The sequence below is a fragment of the Gobio gobio genome (genome assembly GCF_949357685.1).
Source record: "Gobio gobio genome assembly, chromosome: 22".
Classification (NCBI taxonomy): Eukaryota; Metazoa; Chordata; class Actinopteri; order Cypriniformes; family Gobionidae; genus Gobio; species Gobio gobio.
In genome coordinates, this window is record NC_137118.1 from 24,593,742 (window position 1) to 24,608,407 (window position 14,666).

The following is a 14,666-nucleotide window of genomic DNA, read 5'->3' on the forward strand; positions in this document are numbered from 1 at the left end:
AACTGGACCAAACAGATTGGGTCAACAGGCAGAACCGGACTACATCACCTAGGTTTGTGTTCAAGCCTGTCTGAAACTGTTGACTAAGGCAGAATGCCCATGTTAAATATGAAAATATTAATAATACATGTTCATCTGACCATGCAATATTAAGTGGATCGATGCAAAACATTAAAATCCAAACCTCCAAGGTGAAAGAATAAAGAGAGACGTCAGCAAAAGAACATTTAATCCTCAGTTCATATATTATCAGATTCCCATGTACAATTGTGACACATCGTTTATACAGCTTGTTTTCAACAAGTTGCAACTGATCAGATACCAATCTACAAATATAAGTTAGCATTGTACATTACTTACCAATTATTGGTATGAACTGATCTCAGGGAAACCTCTTGTAAACATTGGCTGTTTCAAGTTATATCTTTACAGTCAACATGTCCTGGCAGCAGAATGAAAAAGAAGAATACGTCTATACAGTTTTCAGAATATACCCTTTTGTGTTTTGTACATAGAATAAGGCTTCTCAAAGTTGATGGATCTGCAGATGGAGCAGAAGTGCTTTTTTTCTTCTTCAGATGTTAACATGGACCCACAGACTGAAGAATGCTCTGGAAGGAAATGCCATCTCGCTATCAGCGTTTGTGCAATTAAGCGTAATCTCTAAAATATCTCTTCTTTGCTTTTAGCCTATAATATCTGCCATGAGCCCTTTAGCATCAAGGTTTTAAGGTGCTAACTTCTTTTCAATATTACTACAATTATTAATATTGCTTCTGATTACTGGAAGTGCTCTGTGGTTTGGAACAATCAAAGGTCAAACATTTGATCACTTCATTTTGCAATTTCTCAACAGATCAAGAAAGTGAATATTGTGATTTACAAGAAGTTGATATAGAGTTCACAGCTCACTCGTTCTCACTTCAATACCTAAAAATGTCTGTTGTCCCAAGTGAATTTGTTTGAATATTACATTTAACGTGTTACCACTACTGGTCTGCGTTCATATAAATGAACACCATTTACTCGTGTCCTTCGAAATGATTCTCGAAATTTAGCAGCGACTAAATTATTACTATATAATCCAATGTAATTAAAACTAAGGTTATGGCTCATTAATGTGTGATCCAGGCACATTTCCCTGACATGGCCATGGTGATAAGACTGACTAGAAAGACTTTAAAACAGCAATCCTGACAGCTGTTAGTTGATGAGGACAGATTGATACAGTCATGAGTGTGAAAACGGCAGCTTTTAGATCAATAATAAAAAACAACAACACGAGGGACGCTCTTCGCTAAAACATCCAACATCCATCCTCCGCCCTCGAGTTCTCGGCTGTCCTAAAACGTTTGTTTTAGATGAGAGGAGCTTGTGAAATGCCAACAGGTAGATATTTGAAGTTAAAAGGATTAAAGTAGTCAGGATATCTGCATAGAAGACTCCGAGCAGCAGATTGTGGTTCACCATAGAGAAACCTTCCCATGTACTAACACTTCACTTCCAAACTACCCCTCTGCCATCTTCAACACAGTGACGGTCAAACTAATTCTGTCCTGGGACATTTAAAAAGCTTTGAGTTTGAGTTTTTATATCACTCATTGATGAGTGATGTGGCTGGAGAAGTCCTGGGGCCCTTTTTAGCTTGTTTCTTTTCCCGATCATGCGTCCTCAATGTGACCTGCCATTATGTGCACCTCACAGAGGTAAATTAATGATCCCCGTTACTGATGACGACCACCTCAGGGCCAGCTGTGGTAGTTGGGATACGGGGCATCTTCTTGAGTGGGCTGGGAATATGCTGAGAAGGACAGGAAAACACAAATCAGCCAAACACAAAACACTTAGAATTGTTTTATTACAGAAAAATCGGTCAGGTGTGGTAAGACTAGAGCGTTTAGCCGATTTTCCACCGTCGGCCGAACGGTTCTTTGAATGGTACGGCACGGCACGATTACAAACCGCTCTCGGCCTGGAATCCGAGAATCCGTGGAGTGACGTCGGCACTCATTCACTTGTCTGTTGCCTAGCTACCAGTTTCTCTGTAGCTGGCTAACCGCGCTATTTGAGCGGCGTAAACACAAATGAAATAATAAAAGTACGAAATATCTGATCATCGCCCACAATGCGGTCGTTATTTACATCTCATTTCATCAGTAAACCGTTGTGTTACCAAGGCAATGACTGACACTTTTGTATGACAATCCAAAGAGTGGCCATTATCAGCCCGCAGTGGAAAACCAGAACCGCACCAACTGGCCTATATCGGCACGGAATAGAACGGTTACGCAATGAGAACCGTTCGGTCCAGCTTTGTTTCAGAACTGGGCTGCGTTTCCCTTACAACGACATAACTCGCTTCTTAACCATTTCAGCTCTGCAGCATATTTAGAATTTTTTTGAGAATTAGGCATATTTGAATTTAAAAGAGCGCCCTACCCACATACATTGGAGTAAATTGATCAAATTGGTCTAAATTTACAGAAAACACTCTAAATTTTAACACAGTGGAGGAATATTGCATATATTATATTTATTCACAATTTTATGATAAACCTATATAAAAAGTCATATTTTGATTTATTTTTTAATTCATTTGTTTTATTTGAAAATCTATCATTTTAATCTGTTTGGTCAATTTCCCTTCAGAAAGTTTCCACTAGGTGTCAGTAAACAGGGGGGAAAAGAATTGTCTTGATATCTCCTTCCAATAAAAAGTTATTGAGATTAATCTGTGCAAACTATCTAATAACTCCTACTCATCTCCATTGATTTTCCATAGCCACTGGGAAAATCGACAAAAAGGCTCCGCCTCCTCAACTTTGTAAAGGGAGATCTCGGGCTCTGATTGGTCTAGAAGCATGACCGACATGTCTATAGAGAGCTGAGATACTCAGCTTTTTTGACGTATGATGCAATACGTGATGACATCATCAAAAATCGCGGCTAACAAAGACGATCAAAACTAAGGATAATAAGAGTATTTGTCTGCATCCCGTTTTAATCTGGACATCGGTGACATATTACAGTGTCATTTGGCCATGCATGCTCACAGACATGTGAAAATGGTCTCATTTTGAAGAAAACAACCTAAGGAACGAGCTGATATAGCGTTTGAGGTTATTAGCTCCACAACGCGTTAGTGATCCGAACAGGAATATGACTCATGTGTTTGCTTGTTCAAAGGAGTCATTTCCATCTTTGTGATTCTTTGATAATAACGTTACTGTAAAGTGATCGGTGAAATAAATATTCTTGATATTCTTGAGGATAAGAGCTTTCATTTGATATATGACTTGTCTATTTTTGATGAGTGTGTAATATAAATATAAAATTACATTTTATTCATATGATTTTCTCAAGGGGGGGTCATTGTAGGGGGGTCAAATTCAGACCGTATTATCTTTTTCTATGTAACAAATGCAAAAGTGATTGGGTTATCAAGAAAGCTGAGGTTCGAATCTTTCAAACGATACCATATATGTCTAGTTTTGTGCTGTACAACTTATAGATTTTTTCAAATGATTATGATGATGTAATATTGGACCCACGGGTGGGTCGGTGAAGTGGTTTAAACTACCACACTACGATGCATCATTGACGAAATCATGTAGCTATTCACAAGTGTTTCCCGAAACCGTATTGTCGCACATTTGCTGTTCCACCATGTTGGTTAATAATGTCACGCAGGTGGTGGAGTAACTTATTTTAATGAACCCGTTTGAGATTGAATTAATGCTAGATTTGTTTGCTAAAAAAATTACGGACATGTCACCTGAGGAGTAATTTATTTTGCTTTATTTCCAGATTCAATTATAGACTCGTTCTTACATACTAGAGCACGTACGCACACTCTTCAAAAAGACGCTTCTTTTGTTGTTTTTTTAGGCTAGTATCCGTTTTTTAAATGATATTGAAAATGGTGATAAGAATTATGAAACCAATATCAAAAATTTTGATATCATAAAAACCTTATTTAAAGCAAAAATAACAATATTGTTATATATATCGTGAAATAAAATGACTTATATCGTGATATAGGATTTTGGTCATATCACCCACCTCTAGCTGAAGTATACCTTGGGCTTTACTTGTATCTGAATGTACATGTTTAATGAATGAAAAAAAGAGACATATAGCATACCTCGGTTGCAATGTTGGAAGAGACCAGTCCTGCCTCCAGAGGTCTGTCATCGTTCATAGAACGCCTGGCGTACTGCCTACGATGCTTCTCATCCACACGAGTGAGGTACCATGTTCCTGGGAAAAGTTCCTCAACCGAGCCTTGAGGGATGTAGTTTGCTGTGGGAAAATGAGAAACATCACATCGTCAAATGTATTCAAAAGATTTCAAAAAGACAAAATCAATGAGAGAATAACAGAATGTAAACGCTTTATTACCTAAATGGTGGGTTTCTTCTCTGAGCTTCATGTTGTCAGCAAAAACCCCTGGTGAAACCTTCTTTCTAGAGTCCAGTCTGGCCTCCAAGTCACACAGGCTGGAGACCAACTTATCCAGAGCAGAGCCTTAAAATAAAGATGTACGTTAGCACAACGGACTGACTGTCAATCAACCTTGAGTTAACAATGATTGTAATTCTGGCTGGGCGATACAACTAGCCTCTTTGTTTATTATAAATAAGTTGCATGCCGCTTGTTTCCAAGATGTAACTCTGTGTCTACACTGAACATTTCAAAACAAATATCCCTGTTTACTGTCTGCGACTAGGCTTTACACAACATATCCATTGTAGACAGCATCAGTGATTGTAATGGGCTCCATCAGATTTTGATGTGACGCACCGCTTGCATCTGGTGCAGACACACTAGTCAAGTATGCACAAAATTAGAAAGATTGCATTACATTTGCGTTTCCATCTCATGTGTTCAAGAGAACAAAGTTGTCACTTCCTGGGAAATTGACACACAAAGGGCCCTATTTTAACGATCTAAGTGCATGGCGCAAGTCTATCCACTTTTTGATAGTTTAATGATGGAAAAAAAGTCTGCGTGCCAGGCGCATGATCCAAAAGGGTTGTAAATAGTCTCTTAATGAGTCATGGGTGTGTTTTGGGCGGATTCGCTATTTACATGGCGGAATTTGCGAGTGGAAAGACTGAACGCTTTTCCAGAAAGAAATCCTTTTATTTTTAATATTTAAAGATGTTTGTGTGCTGCTGCGCATCCCTGTGTGTGTAACAAGCAGAGTGTACACGCGTTGTGCACCCACCTGTAGGCGCATATTACTAACACAGCCTTTAAATAACACAAAAAATACTGCGCTATTGACTTTAGACCAGGTTTTTGATGGTCAATGGCGCAGTCGTTTTCAGTTGCCTCAAAATAGCAACGCACCAACAATGTGCCTGAACACACCTAATTTCAGACCAGCACAGCATGGGTGAACAGATGGGCGCGAGAGCATTTGCTATTTAAACAATGTGGCGCTGGACATGAAAATGATAACTGGGTCGAGCTGTAACTAGCAAAAAACATTTGCCTGGCGTTGCATTGCACCGGGTGAATGATAGGGCCCAATATCTGTAATAAGAATGAAAGATGCCACAATCAGGGAAGAAACTGTGGCTCTTTTTGCCTCTATCATAAATAACTTCACAGACAAAACGTAGTAAATGCGGTCATGTTGCATTCGGATGAATGCGAGGCGGTTCTGTGAAGTCATTATGGCCAACCATTTTGATGACAAGACTTTGGCTCAGACATTTCAGAATGACCATTTTTTAGAAGTTATGATAATCTTGGTGTTTCCATCCAGCATTTAGTTTTAAAATACAAATAGGTGGATGGAAACATAGCTACTGTAACTGTAGGTTTTCACAGTTGCCAAGTTTTTGTTTTGTTTTTTTTCAAAAGAAGCTGCAGTTTTTGCAATGATGCCAGATTTGCTTATGCAATCTTTTGGTTACTATTTGGTTAGTTCCAAATATTTAAATACTTTCATTCTATCAAAAAATAGGCATAACTACATTGGTATGTATTATATAATAATATAATACAATACAATACATCTAAAACATTTTGGGTTGAATTCCAGATAAAAGTGATACAAAATGTCTTGAGCTTGGTCGTGTATCGCCCACCCTATCATAGTGAAACACTAATAGAAACCGCTTCTGTGTGTGTGTGCGTGTGTGTGTGTGTGTGTACCAGGTGTGGCGTCTTGTGTGACTTTGATGGAGTAGAGTGTGGCAGCAAAGCCTGAGCCGTAAGAAAACACACCGATTCTCTGCCCTGCCAACTGCTGCAGAGTGTGTCTGTAGAGATTTACAAAATAATAATAATGACAAGTGCATCACATTTACAGTGGCTTTGAATAACAATGAATGCTGTAATGTACATTCAAGGAAATAAGACGAGGCACCCGTGACACTTACTGTGCGAGAACTGAAGCCAAGCAGCCGTACACTGATGGTGTGTACATGTTGCCATTCTGGTTCGATACGAGGAGAGATGCCTTGGTTTTATTCTCAAACAGTTCTGAACTAGCTTTCAAAAAGGCCTTCTCCACATCTCTGTCAAAATAAGTGTCCTCAATCTTCACATCTCTGCAAAAAATGGGAAAGAAATTTAAAACGTTTGGTTTATCCGAGATGCGGTCATAATGAACTGCTGTCATATGGAAGACTGTTGTGAGAAGAATCTTTAAAAATTCTCTTTTGTGTTCCATTAAAGTATGGGTTTGGCACAACATGAATATTCCATTCTGATGAACTTTTCCGTTAAATAAAAAATTATTGGGATTATTTCATTAACGTTAAATGTGGGGGGGTTGAAATGCTGTTTCATGCATAGTGAGTTTTTTTATACTGTTAAAGACCTGGATTCCCATGCTAGACATGGACAAAGTTTCAACAAAAAAAAGTTGGACGTTTAATGGAGTATTTCTCTGCCAGAAATACTCCTTCCGGTTTCTCATACATTTCGGAAAGTTTTTTCAAGTATGGGTTTATCTGACGTCAGCAAGGGCGGAATGTCCTTGTACGGGCCCTTCTCCCGGAAGGGCGTGCGCGCAACTAGAGCGAGAGAGCAACCGCTCGCACATTAACGCGCTCTGCTCGGCTTTAGGGAAGTCATCGGCTGCGTGCTGCAGTAACACGACTTCACGAAATCAACAATGTCACCAAAGAAATGTGTTTTTGGTTGTCAGGGCAAGAAAACCCTGCACAGCTTCCCAAAGAACCCAGCATTAATGGGACAGTGGATGGGGTTTGTTTTTCCGGAGCAGCAACGGAGTTGTGCAAGTGTTTTTGTTTGTTCCCTGAATTTCGGCGACGGTGGTTTATAAACAAGGTACAGTTCAACTCCGGATTTGTAGCTCATCTAATGCTGAAAGATGGAGCAGTCCCAGTGATTAAGGTTCACGGTCGTGTGTTGGAAGCAGGCGGTGAGTAAAACGGCTTCAAATGTCTTTGTGTTGTTAGCTATTGACTCGTTCATTCAAATGCGCTACAATTCCATTGTTTTTCTATGTAAACACGCACTAGTCTGACATGCAAAACCGTTCCATTTGCTACTGCTAACGTTAAATCGCATACAATAGTCCATAAACCAAATTATGTCCTCATAGATTGACTGAAACTGAGTGTTTCATCCCCCCTTTAAGGAGGAATCGCTAACGGAAGGAGGATATTAACCTGAAACAGGGACGGTTGTAGATAGGTGATTATAGTTTTAGAGGATGATATCTTAAGTGAACGAAAACATAAAATATCAGATGTGTGTCAATATAACGGATCCGTGCATTAGGTCTTTGTATTGACTTGGTAATACAGTATTGGTAGGGTTGCTTTGAATTACTATATATAGTAATATTGTGGTGCCAATTTACAAAGAGTCTACACATTCTCACTGAGGGCTAAAACCTCCTGAAGATCAAATCCTAGAACTGGCCCTGACCTGAAAGCTTCCAGTCCGCTGAAGGGGCCGCTCTCTGTGTTTGGACTGGGATGACAGAGGAAGTCATTGAGCATTAGGCGAGCCAAAGACTTCTGGACCAGTTTGCAGTAAGGAGAGTGGAACACCATGTATCCAAAGTCTTCAAGACTACAGCGCCCTTCAAGACCCTCTGAAAAACAACAGAAGCCCTTAAAAAAAAAGAATTATACTAGACATTGTGACAGTTTTTGTACAAACACTAGCTTAAATAGTGTCTTGCTCTTTAGGGATGAGCATTTATCGATCCTGAACAAAAGATGGAACCTAAAATGTCAGTCTATTCCTTGTAGAGATAACATCATATATAGCTTTTGGAACAATGGGCATGAGTCGTAATTATTGGAGATGCATTGAAAGTTTAGCCAGTGAAAATTGAAACATGTAACATTCAGTCACATGTCAATCACTCATCAAGGTTTATAACACAACATTATATGAGATTCCTTACTATTAGCATGTTTTTCCAAACATAAAAAAAAATGATATTGTCCCGATCGGTCCCACTTTATATTAAGTGTCTATAACTACTATGTACTTACATCATAAATAATTGTTAGGTAAAATGTACTTATTGTGTTGATGTTGAGGTGGGATACGGGTATGGTTAGGCACTGGTTTGGTCGTGTGGGCTGGTTTAAAGTGATAGTTCACCCAAAAATGAAAATTACTAAGTGACTAAGACTAAGTGTATTTGACATTCTTCAAATTATAAGAATGTCGAATGACATTATAAAGCTTGGAAGAGCCAGGACATTTGTTAATATAACTCTGACTGTATTCATCTGAAAGAAGAATGTCCTATACACCTAGGATGAGTAAATCATGGACTAATTTTCATTTTCGGGGGAACCATCTCTTAAAGGGTGGATTAAGGGTTCAACGGTATAACTATAGATGTCATTACAGAAATTAATTACAGCTGTAAAACATGTATGTACACAATAAGTGCATTGTATCAAAATATTCATTTAAATTATTTAAAAATTCCAGACACCATTTCTATGTACCCTCTTTTTTAATGATCCATTTTTGCTATCTGGCAGCCCTCGGTCATTATTTACTTTCACAATATGGCAAAATAATACAAATAAATACATTAAAATAAATAAATAAATGAGAGAATGTGGATATATTTTCCAACCTCGTTGCCACTGGGCATGGATCTTGTTCCTGTAGACGGAGTAGCATCGATCTAAAGCACTGAGGTAGCACTGGATGGAAAGCTTGCCGTCCACCACCGGATACTCGGACACCATGTCTGGCTTATAAAAATCATAGGCATGCTGCATATGGGTCCCACGAAGCCCTGTTAAAATATGATTACATTTCAATTACTTCATGAAATAAAGAACATAGAGAATAACTAGGTATAAATGACATTTTCTGCATTAATATAGTGTGGACTTTAACCTCGGTATCACAACAAACCCTGTTTTGTTAGAGCTCTCTATGTCAGTGTAACAAAGGTCATGAGTGCTGGCAGTTACGGCAGGCCTCATACCTCTCTCAAAGGCAAGAGGGGCATTGGGTCCCACTAACATGGCCACGGCTCCGGCTCCCCCTGTAGGCCTGGCGCTGCCCGTGGCATAAACGGCAATATCACCAGCAACAACCAGAGCATAGCGACCTGCGTCATCAAAACATATTAGTTAGTCAATGCTCAACAAGCAAACAACTCAACTCAAAATGAAGCAGTTATTTTTATAGTGAATGTGGAAACATGCCATGGTCAGGTCACATTTCACCCTAAAAAGGAAATAAAAATAAACCCAAATAAAACGTATTCTGCATAGAAGGTAATGAAGCATGTTGTAGGACTTATGATTTTTTCCATTGCGACATTAATTCTCTAATAATGAATCTTACTTTTTTTTAAACTTTGAATTTGTAATTCCCATTATTCTTAATAATGGTTATTCTCATTACTGTGATAAAAAAAAGTATGTATGCATGACATTTAATGTAGTTTAACAGTAGAGCATGATGTAGAAACACCAAGGTCACGGGTTTGACATCTGATAAAACATCTACCTTGAATGCAATGCAAAGATAAATGGATGTGCCAAATGCAAACATGTAAATGTAAAACATAATTTCAAATAATAAGAGTTATTAAAGCTTTTGATAACAGTAATGATATGCTTAACTGTCTTTAAAGGGTTACTTCAGTGATTTAGCATTAAGCTTTGTATTTAAACTGGGTCATTTATTCAGTAGAAATGTGAAATTATTTTTGAATTTGGTGCCTTCTAGACTGAGAAAAGACCGAAAATTTATTTTTGTCTCATGTGGATGAAAGACAACAACTCCCAGAATGCACTTGCCTCGCTGCCCTATGAGGCCACTCCGTACACCGTCGTTTTGATCTTCATAGTAATACAATCATTTCGTTCAGTTAGAGAAAAAACACAACAATTAAAAACTGAACGTGTCTTTTCAAAAAAGCGTGAGTGAGCCGAACGAAAGTCACGGCACAGACGCAGCAGTGTCAGATTTCATTAATCATGAAGAGCTGCGCAGAAATTTTTCAGATCGCATATGGAAGCTAAACTATCACTGGAATTCATTGAAAAGTTGAAACACTCACTTTACTCTGCATCGCCCCGTTATGAATGTCCGTGTGGCCGTCTGTGTCTTACATTCTGTGCGTGAGATCTCTCCCCTATGGGTGGGTTGATAACATTCGAAACAGCTCCATCTAGTGGCTGTAGTTTTTAGCCTCTGGCCAAAAAATCCTCCGATGACGCAAAATGACGATATTTGCATCATCGGAGGATTTTTTCCAGTAATAAAATGCATAATTCTCTCATCTCAGGGGGATATGAGGGGGGAAAGTACCGTCATTTGAATATACTACCGGGTTTCTACTGATACAAAGCCTAATGCTAAATCACTGAAGTTACCCTTTAAGTTTTTTTTATTTTTTATTTTGGGATGAGATGTGAGCTGGATATGTTCTTGACAGTTTACAGACACATTTGGATTCCTCAGTAAAGTATGTCTGAGAAGCTCACCGTCCCAGGAGCTGGACTCCACCCAGTTGACGGCGTTGAAGAGCGCGGCGGTTCCTCCGTAGCACGCGTTAGTGGTGTCCACTCCCTCCACGTCAGTGTTGCCCGACTCTTCGAACAGCTGCATCAGGACAGTTTTGGTGGATTTGGACTTATCGATGATGGTTTCCGTGCCCACCTCCAGCCGACCCACGCTGTCGTAGGACAGGCCGTTCCTCTCCATTAATCGCTGCACCACCGTCAGGCACAGAGAGTTAATGTCCTCCCGGTCCGAGCAGAAACCCATGCGCGCCTGTCCCAGACCAACGGTGTATTTCCCAGCCCCGACGCCATCGTACTCTTCCAGCTCTGCTTGGTCAACGTACTGAGAGGGCACGTACACCTCCATGGCGATGATTCCCACATCTTTAGGCCATGTGGCCTCACAAATTGCAGGGAGTGATCCAGGCATTCTAAATGGACTGAGACAAAAGTGTGCAGTCCGGTATAATTCAGCTGACACATTGACTCACATAAAACAGGCTTATTACAGTGACAGCCCCACTAGACCTGTATAGGTTTTTAAACAAACAGACAATACTGATTCTAGAGAACAGAGTTGCCGGCTTGCCGCTTAGAGATATAATGCAGAGGCACACCTCCGCTCAAAAGTTTGGAATTAGGAATGTTTTTGAAAGAAGTCTCTTCTGCTCACCAAGGCTGCATTTATTTGATCAGAAATATTGTGAAAAATTACTGCAATTTAAAATAGATTTTTTCCTATGTGAATATGTTAAAATGTGATTTAATCCTGTGATCATTGCTCCAGTCTTCAGTGTCACATCATGATCCTTCAAAAATCATTTGATGATCAAGAAACATTTCTGATTATTATCAGTGTTGAACACTTCATATTTTGCTTCATATGTTTGTGTAAAACGTGATATTTTTTCAGGATTCTCTGATGAATAGAACATTCAAAGAAAAGCATTCATTCTAAATACAGTTTTGTAGAAAAATCTTTATCTTTTATCAGCACTTTTGACCAATTTAATGTGTCCTTGCAAAATAAAAGTAGTAATGTCTTTCTAAAATGTTTCTTGATCATCAAATATTAGAATGATTTCTGAAGGATCATGTGACGCTGAAGACTAGAGTAATAATGCTGAAAATTCAGCTTTGATCACAGGAATAAATTACATTTCACAATATTCACATAGAAAACAGCTAATTTAAACTTTAATATTAGTTCATAATATTAGTGTTTTACTATAATAAATGCAGCTTTGGTGACTTCTTAAAAAACATTAAATAACCATAATTATTAAACATTTTTGGCCAGTAATGTATACAAAAATCCTATGGAAAATGAGGCATAAATAATACATTGAATCTATTAATCGGACAATCGGCAAGTCTTTTAAAAAGTAACAAGACATGTATCTGTGCAACCTCATAATGACATGAGGAAAGAACCATTAGGAAGTGAAAGAGGCACATGGCAAAGCCTGTTAGCCACTGGAGCTCTGCTCTCCTCTAAGAAGATTAACCCTTCAACTGGCTAAAGGACATTACCTTTAACCCACATAGATATGGCTCGGCAGAGCAGCTTGTCTTGTTCCATGTCAAGTAAACAGACAGAGTTGACCAGTCAACGTGAACCCCCCCCCAAATAAACACTATTGGTAGTTATTTATTTACGCAGAGCATGTGCAAAAAAGACGTAAATCACGTGATATTGTCTTGTAGGGTAAAAACCGGTCAAAACAGCTAACTTGACATAAGTCAGTATAAATTACACCCATAAATATTGTTGTTCCTCTGTAATAATCCTTGCCTCTTAATCATCCCGTGATCCTTTTACTAATTCTAGAAGTAAATAACGCGCTATTTATTAAACGTACTCTTTTGACTTGTCGCTAACAGTGACGTGGAAACGCTTTCATTGCTCACTGATGCTTCTCTTAGTAAGAATTCCTTTTTATCAGTAATTAATAAACGCAAAACTATAAACATCAAAGATATACATTCCATAACCTGTAGTGTAGTAATAATTCAGGGAAGGGTCTGACCAATGACCGCGCCTAACGTTACATGTGTCACTAGCTGGCCGGTAACACCACATTCATCACACATATATTTCATTCACATTCGAATATTTTCTTCTTACCTTACAATCATATAATAGTTTCTAAAACTAGACAGCTAGATTCGGAGCTCAGTCCCGCCCGGATATCTCATAAGGTCAGATGTTTGATGAGTGTGTAGCCGAGCAGTGTTTGTGAACGGACCGTCTTCCGTTTACGGAGGAATGCGTCTCAATTCACAGACGTCTACTGCGTAGTGCGTACTACAAACTGCGTAGTACGCATAACTGTATGTAAGTTACTGTAGCAAGCAAGACTTTTCAATGTAACGTTTTTGCACTGTTTCTAATCCTAATATTCTGGCCGCGTGAATACGAATTTGTCATGAATGCCTGAAGCGCTTTTAAACTAATATTAAGTTTTATTTTGCTTTTATATTATTTAGTAAACACCATTTGATTTAAAAAACAAAACAAATAACTTTATATATATTTTTAACGTATACTTAAATGCATATATTGGCGCGAGGCATTGTTTAAAACATATTCAAGTTACATCGTTTCTACTATAAGTATTTAGCGTTATCAGTCACTAACATTACTATGATAGTAAATGAGTTCGGAGGATCAACTTGTTGCAGGAGGATTTTAGCTGCACCATCTGTAAAGTTATAGAGTTTAATATTAAGCGTTCATATTAAATTGAATTCAGAACGTTGGTTAGGGTGATTTTATTAGCGTCTATATTTTGTTTCACTTACTTTTTTATAATTATTAATTTTTGAATAATTGTTAGTCTTTAATAAATGGCTTTTCAAGTGGACTGAACTGTCGGAAGTCATTCATTCAGCAGTCATTTTGGAATTAATGTAACTTAGCTGGAAACTTCATAAAATATAACAATAATTTAGATCAACTTTACCTCAGAATTAAGGATAATATTGTTGAAAACAATCGATAGTTTTAGAGTGGACTTACCTTTCTAACTGAGTTCAGTTCCTCTGATGGTAAGAGTCGCTTGTCATTAAGTGAAACGGTCGTTGAAGACGGTATTAAAGACATACTATTTATACACGTCAAGCGGACGATACCTGTGCAGCTCGCGCGTCTGTTTCTGGAGCGCTTCTCACACAGCCAATCAAAACACTGAGGCGTTCTGGAGGTCTTCATCTTCCCGCCCCTTGAAGTTCTCAGCCAACGAGAGCTTCAGAAAGGAGGGTCGCTAGACGAGGTGTGCATAGTGGTTCAATGGTGTGAGTGAATGACGGTGTATGGTGAGAGAGCAGCAGCCAATCGGAGCATACGTCTGATTTGCTCGCCATTTCTGCGCGAATCGGCAGGGAAGCATAATATCGTTTCCATAACTACAAGAGGTTGAACGATGAAATACATCATATCAGAGGATCGCCACATATCAGGTCGCTAAACGTCTGTCAAGTATTCATTGAAGTGACACACAGGGCAATCCTTAGAGTGAAAATGTTCAGAAAATAATGGAATATTTTTGAAAATACATGGAACTATAATGTCTATACTCCTTTTTTAACAGTATAAATAAATAAAGGCTTCTAATGTGTTCACACTCTCAAGACATTTTAAGTGGTCTATAGTAATAGTTAAAATAGTGCAAAGTA

The 14,666-nt window shown here is 38.6% G+C and overlaps 1 protein-coding gene across 2 annotated transcripts; it reads right to left on the reverse strand.

The window, feature by feature from the left end:
- Positions 1-212: 212 nt before the first annotated feature.
- On the reverse strand, positions 213-14,162 carry hmgcs1 (3-hydroxy-3-methylglutaryl-CoA synthase 1 (soluble)). Of its 2 annotated transcripts, none has more exons than XM_079803871.1 (10): positions 14,011-14,162; positions 10,971-11,428; positions 9,458-9,583; positions 9,098-9,262; positions 7,918-8,086; positions 6,396-6,566; positions 6,169-6,275; positions 4,402-4,527; positions 4,145-4,302; positions 213-1,801 (listed from the first exon to the last, which is right to left on the reverse strand). In XM_079803871.1, exons 2-10 carry the CDS (start codon positions 11,416-11,418, stop codon positions 1,712-1,714), a joined length of 1,560 nt encoding a protein of 519 aa, XP_079659997.1. In that variant the 5' UTR covers positions 11,419-11,428; positions 14,011-14,162; the 3' UTR covers positions 213-1,711. The 2 variants fall into 2 exon arrangements, with proteins under 2 accessions (XP_079659997.1, XP_079659996.1); XM_079803870.1 differs by lacking the exon at positions 14,011-14,162 and adding an exon at positions 13,117-13,240.
- Positions 14,163-14,666: the final 504 nt, after the last annotated feature.

What these genes read in the sequence shown, in the direction of transcription:
- hmgcs1 (XM_079803870.1), bottom strand. An exon ending in GGAGTCCAGCTCCTGGGACG is followed by an intron (nt 9,584 to 10,970) that starts GTGAGCTTCTCA and finishes TTGATGACGCAG; the next exon opens with GTCGCTATGCTCTGGTTGTT. An exon ending in CCATGCCCAGTGGCAACGAG is followed by an intron (nt 8,087 to 9,097) that starts GTTGGAAAATAT and finishes GTTGTTTTTCAG; the next exon opens with AGGGTCTTGAAGGGCGCTGT.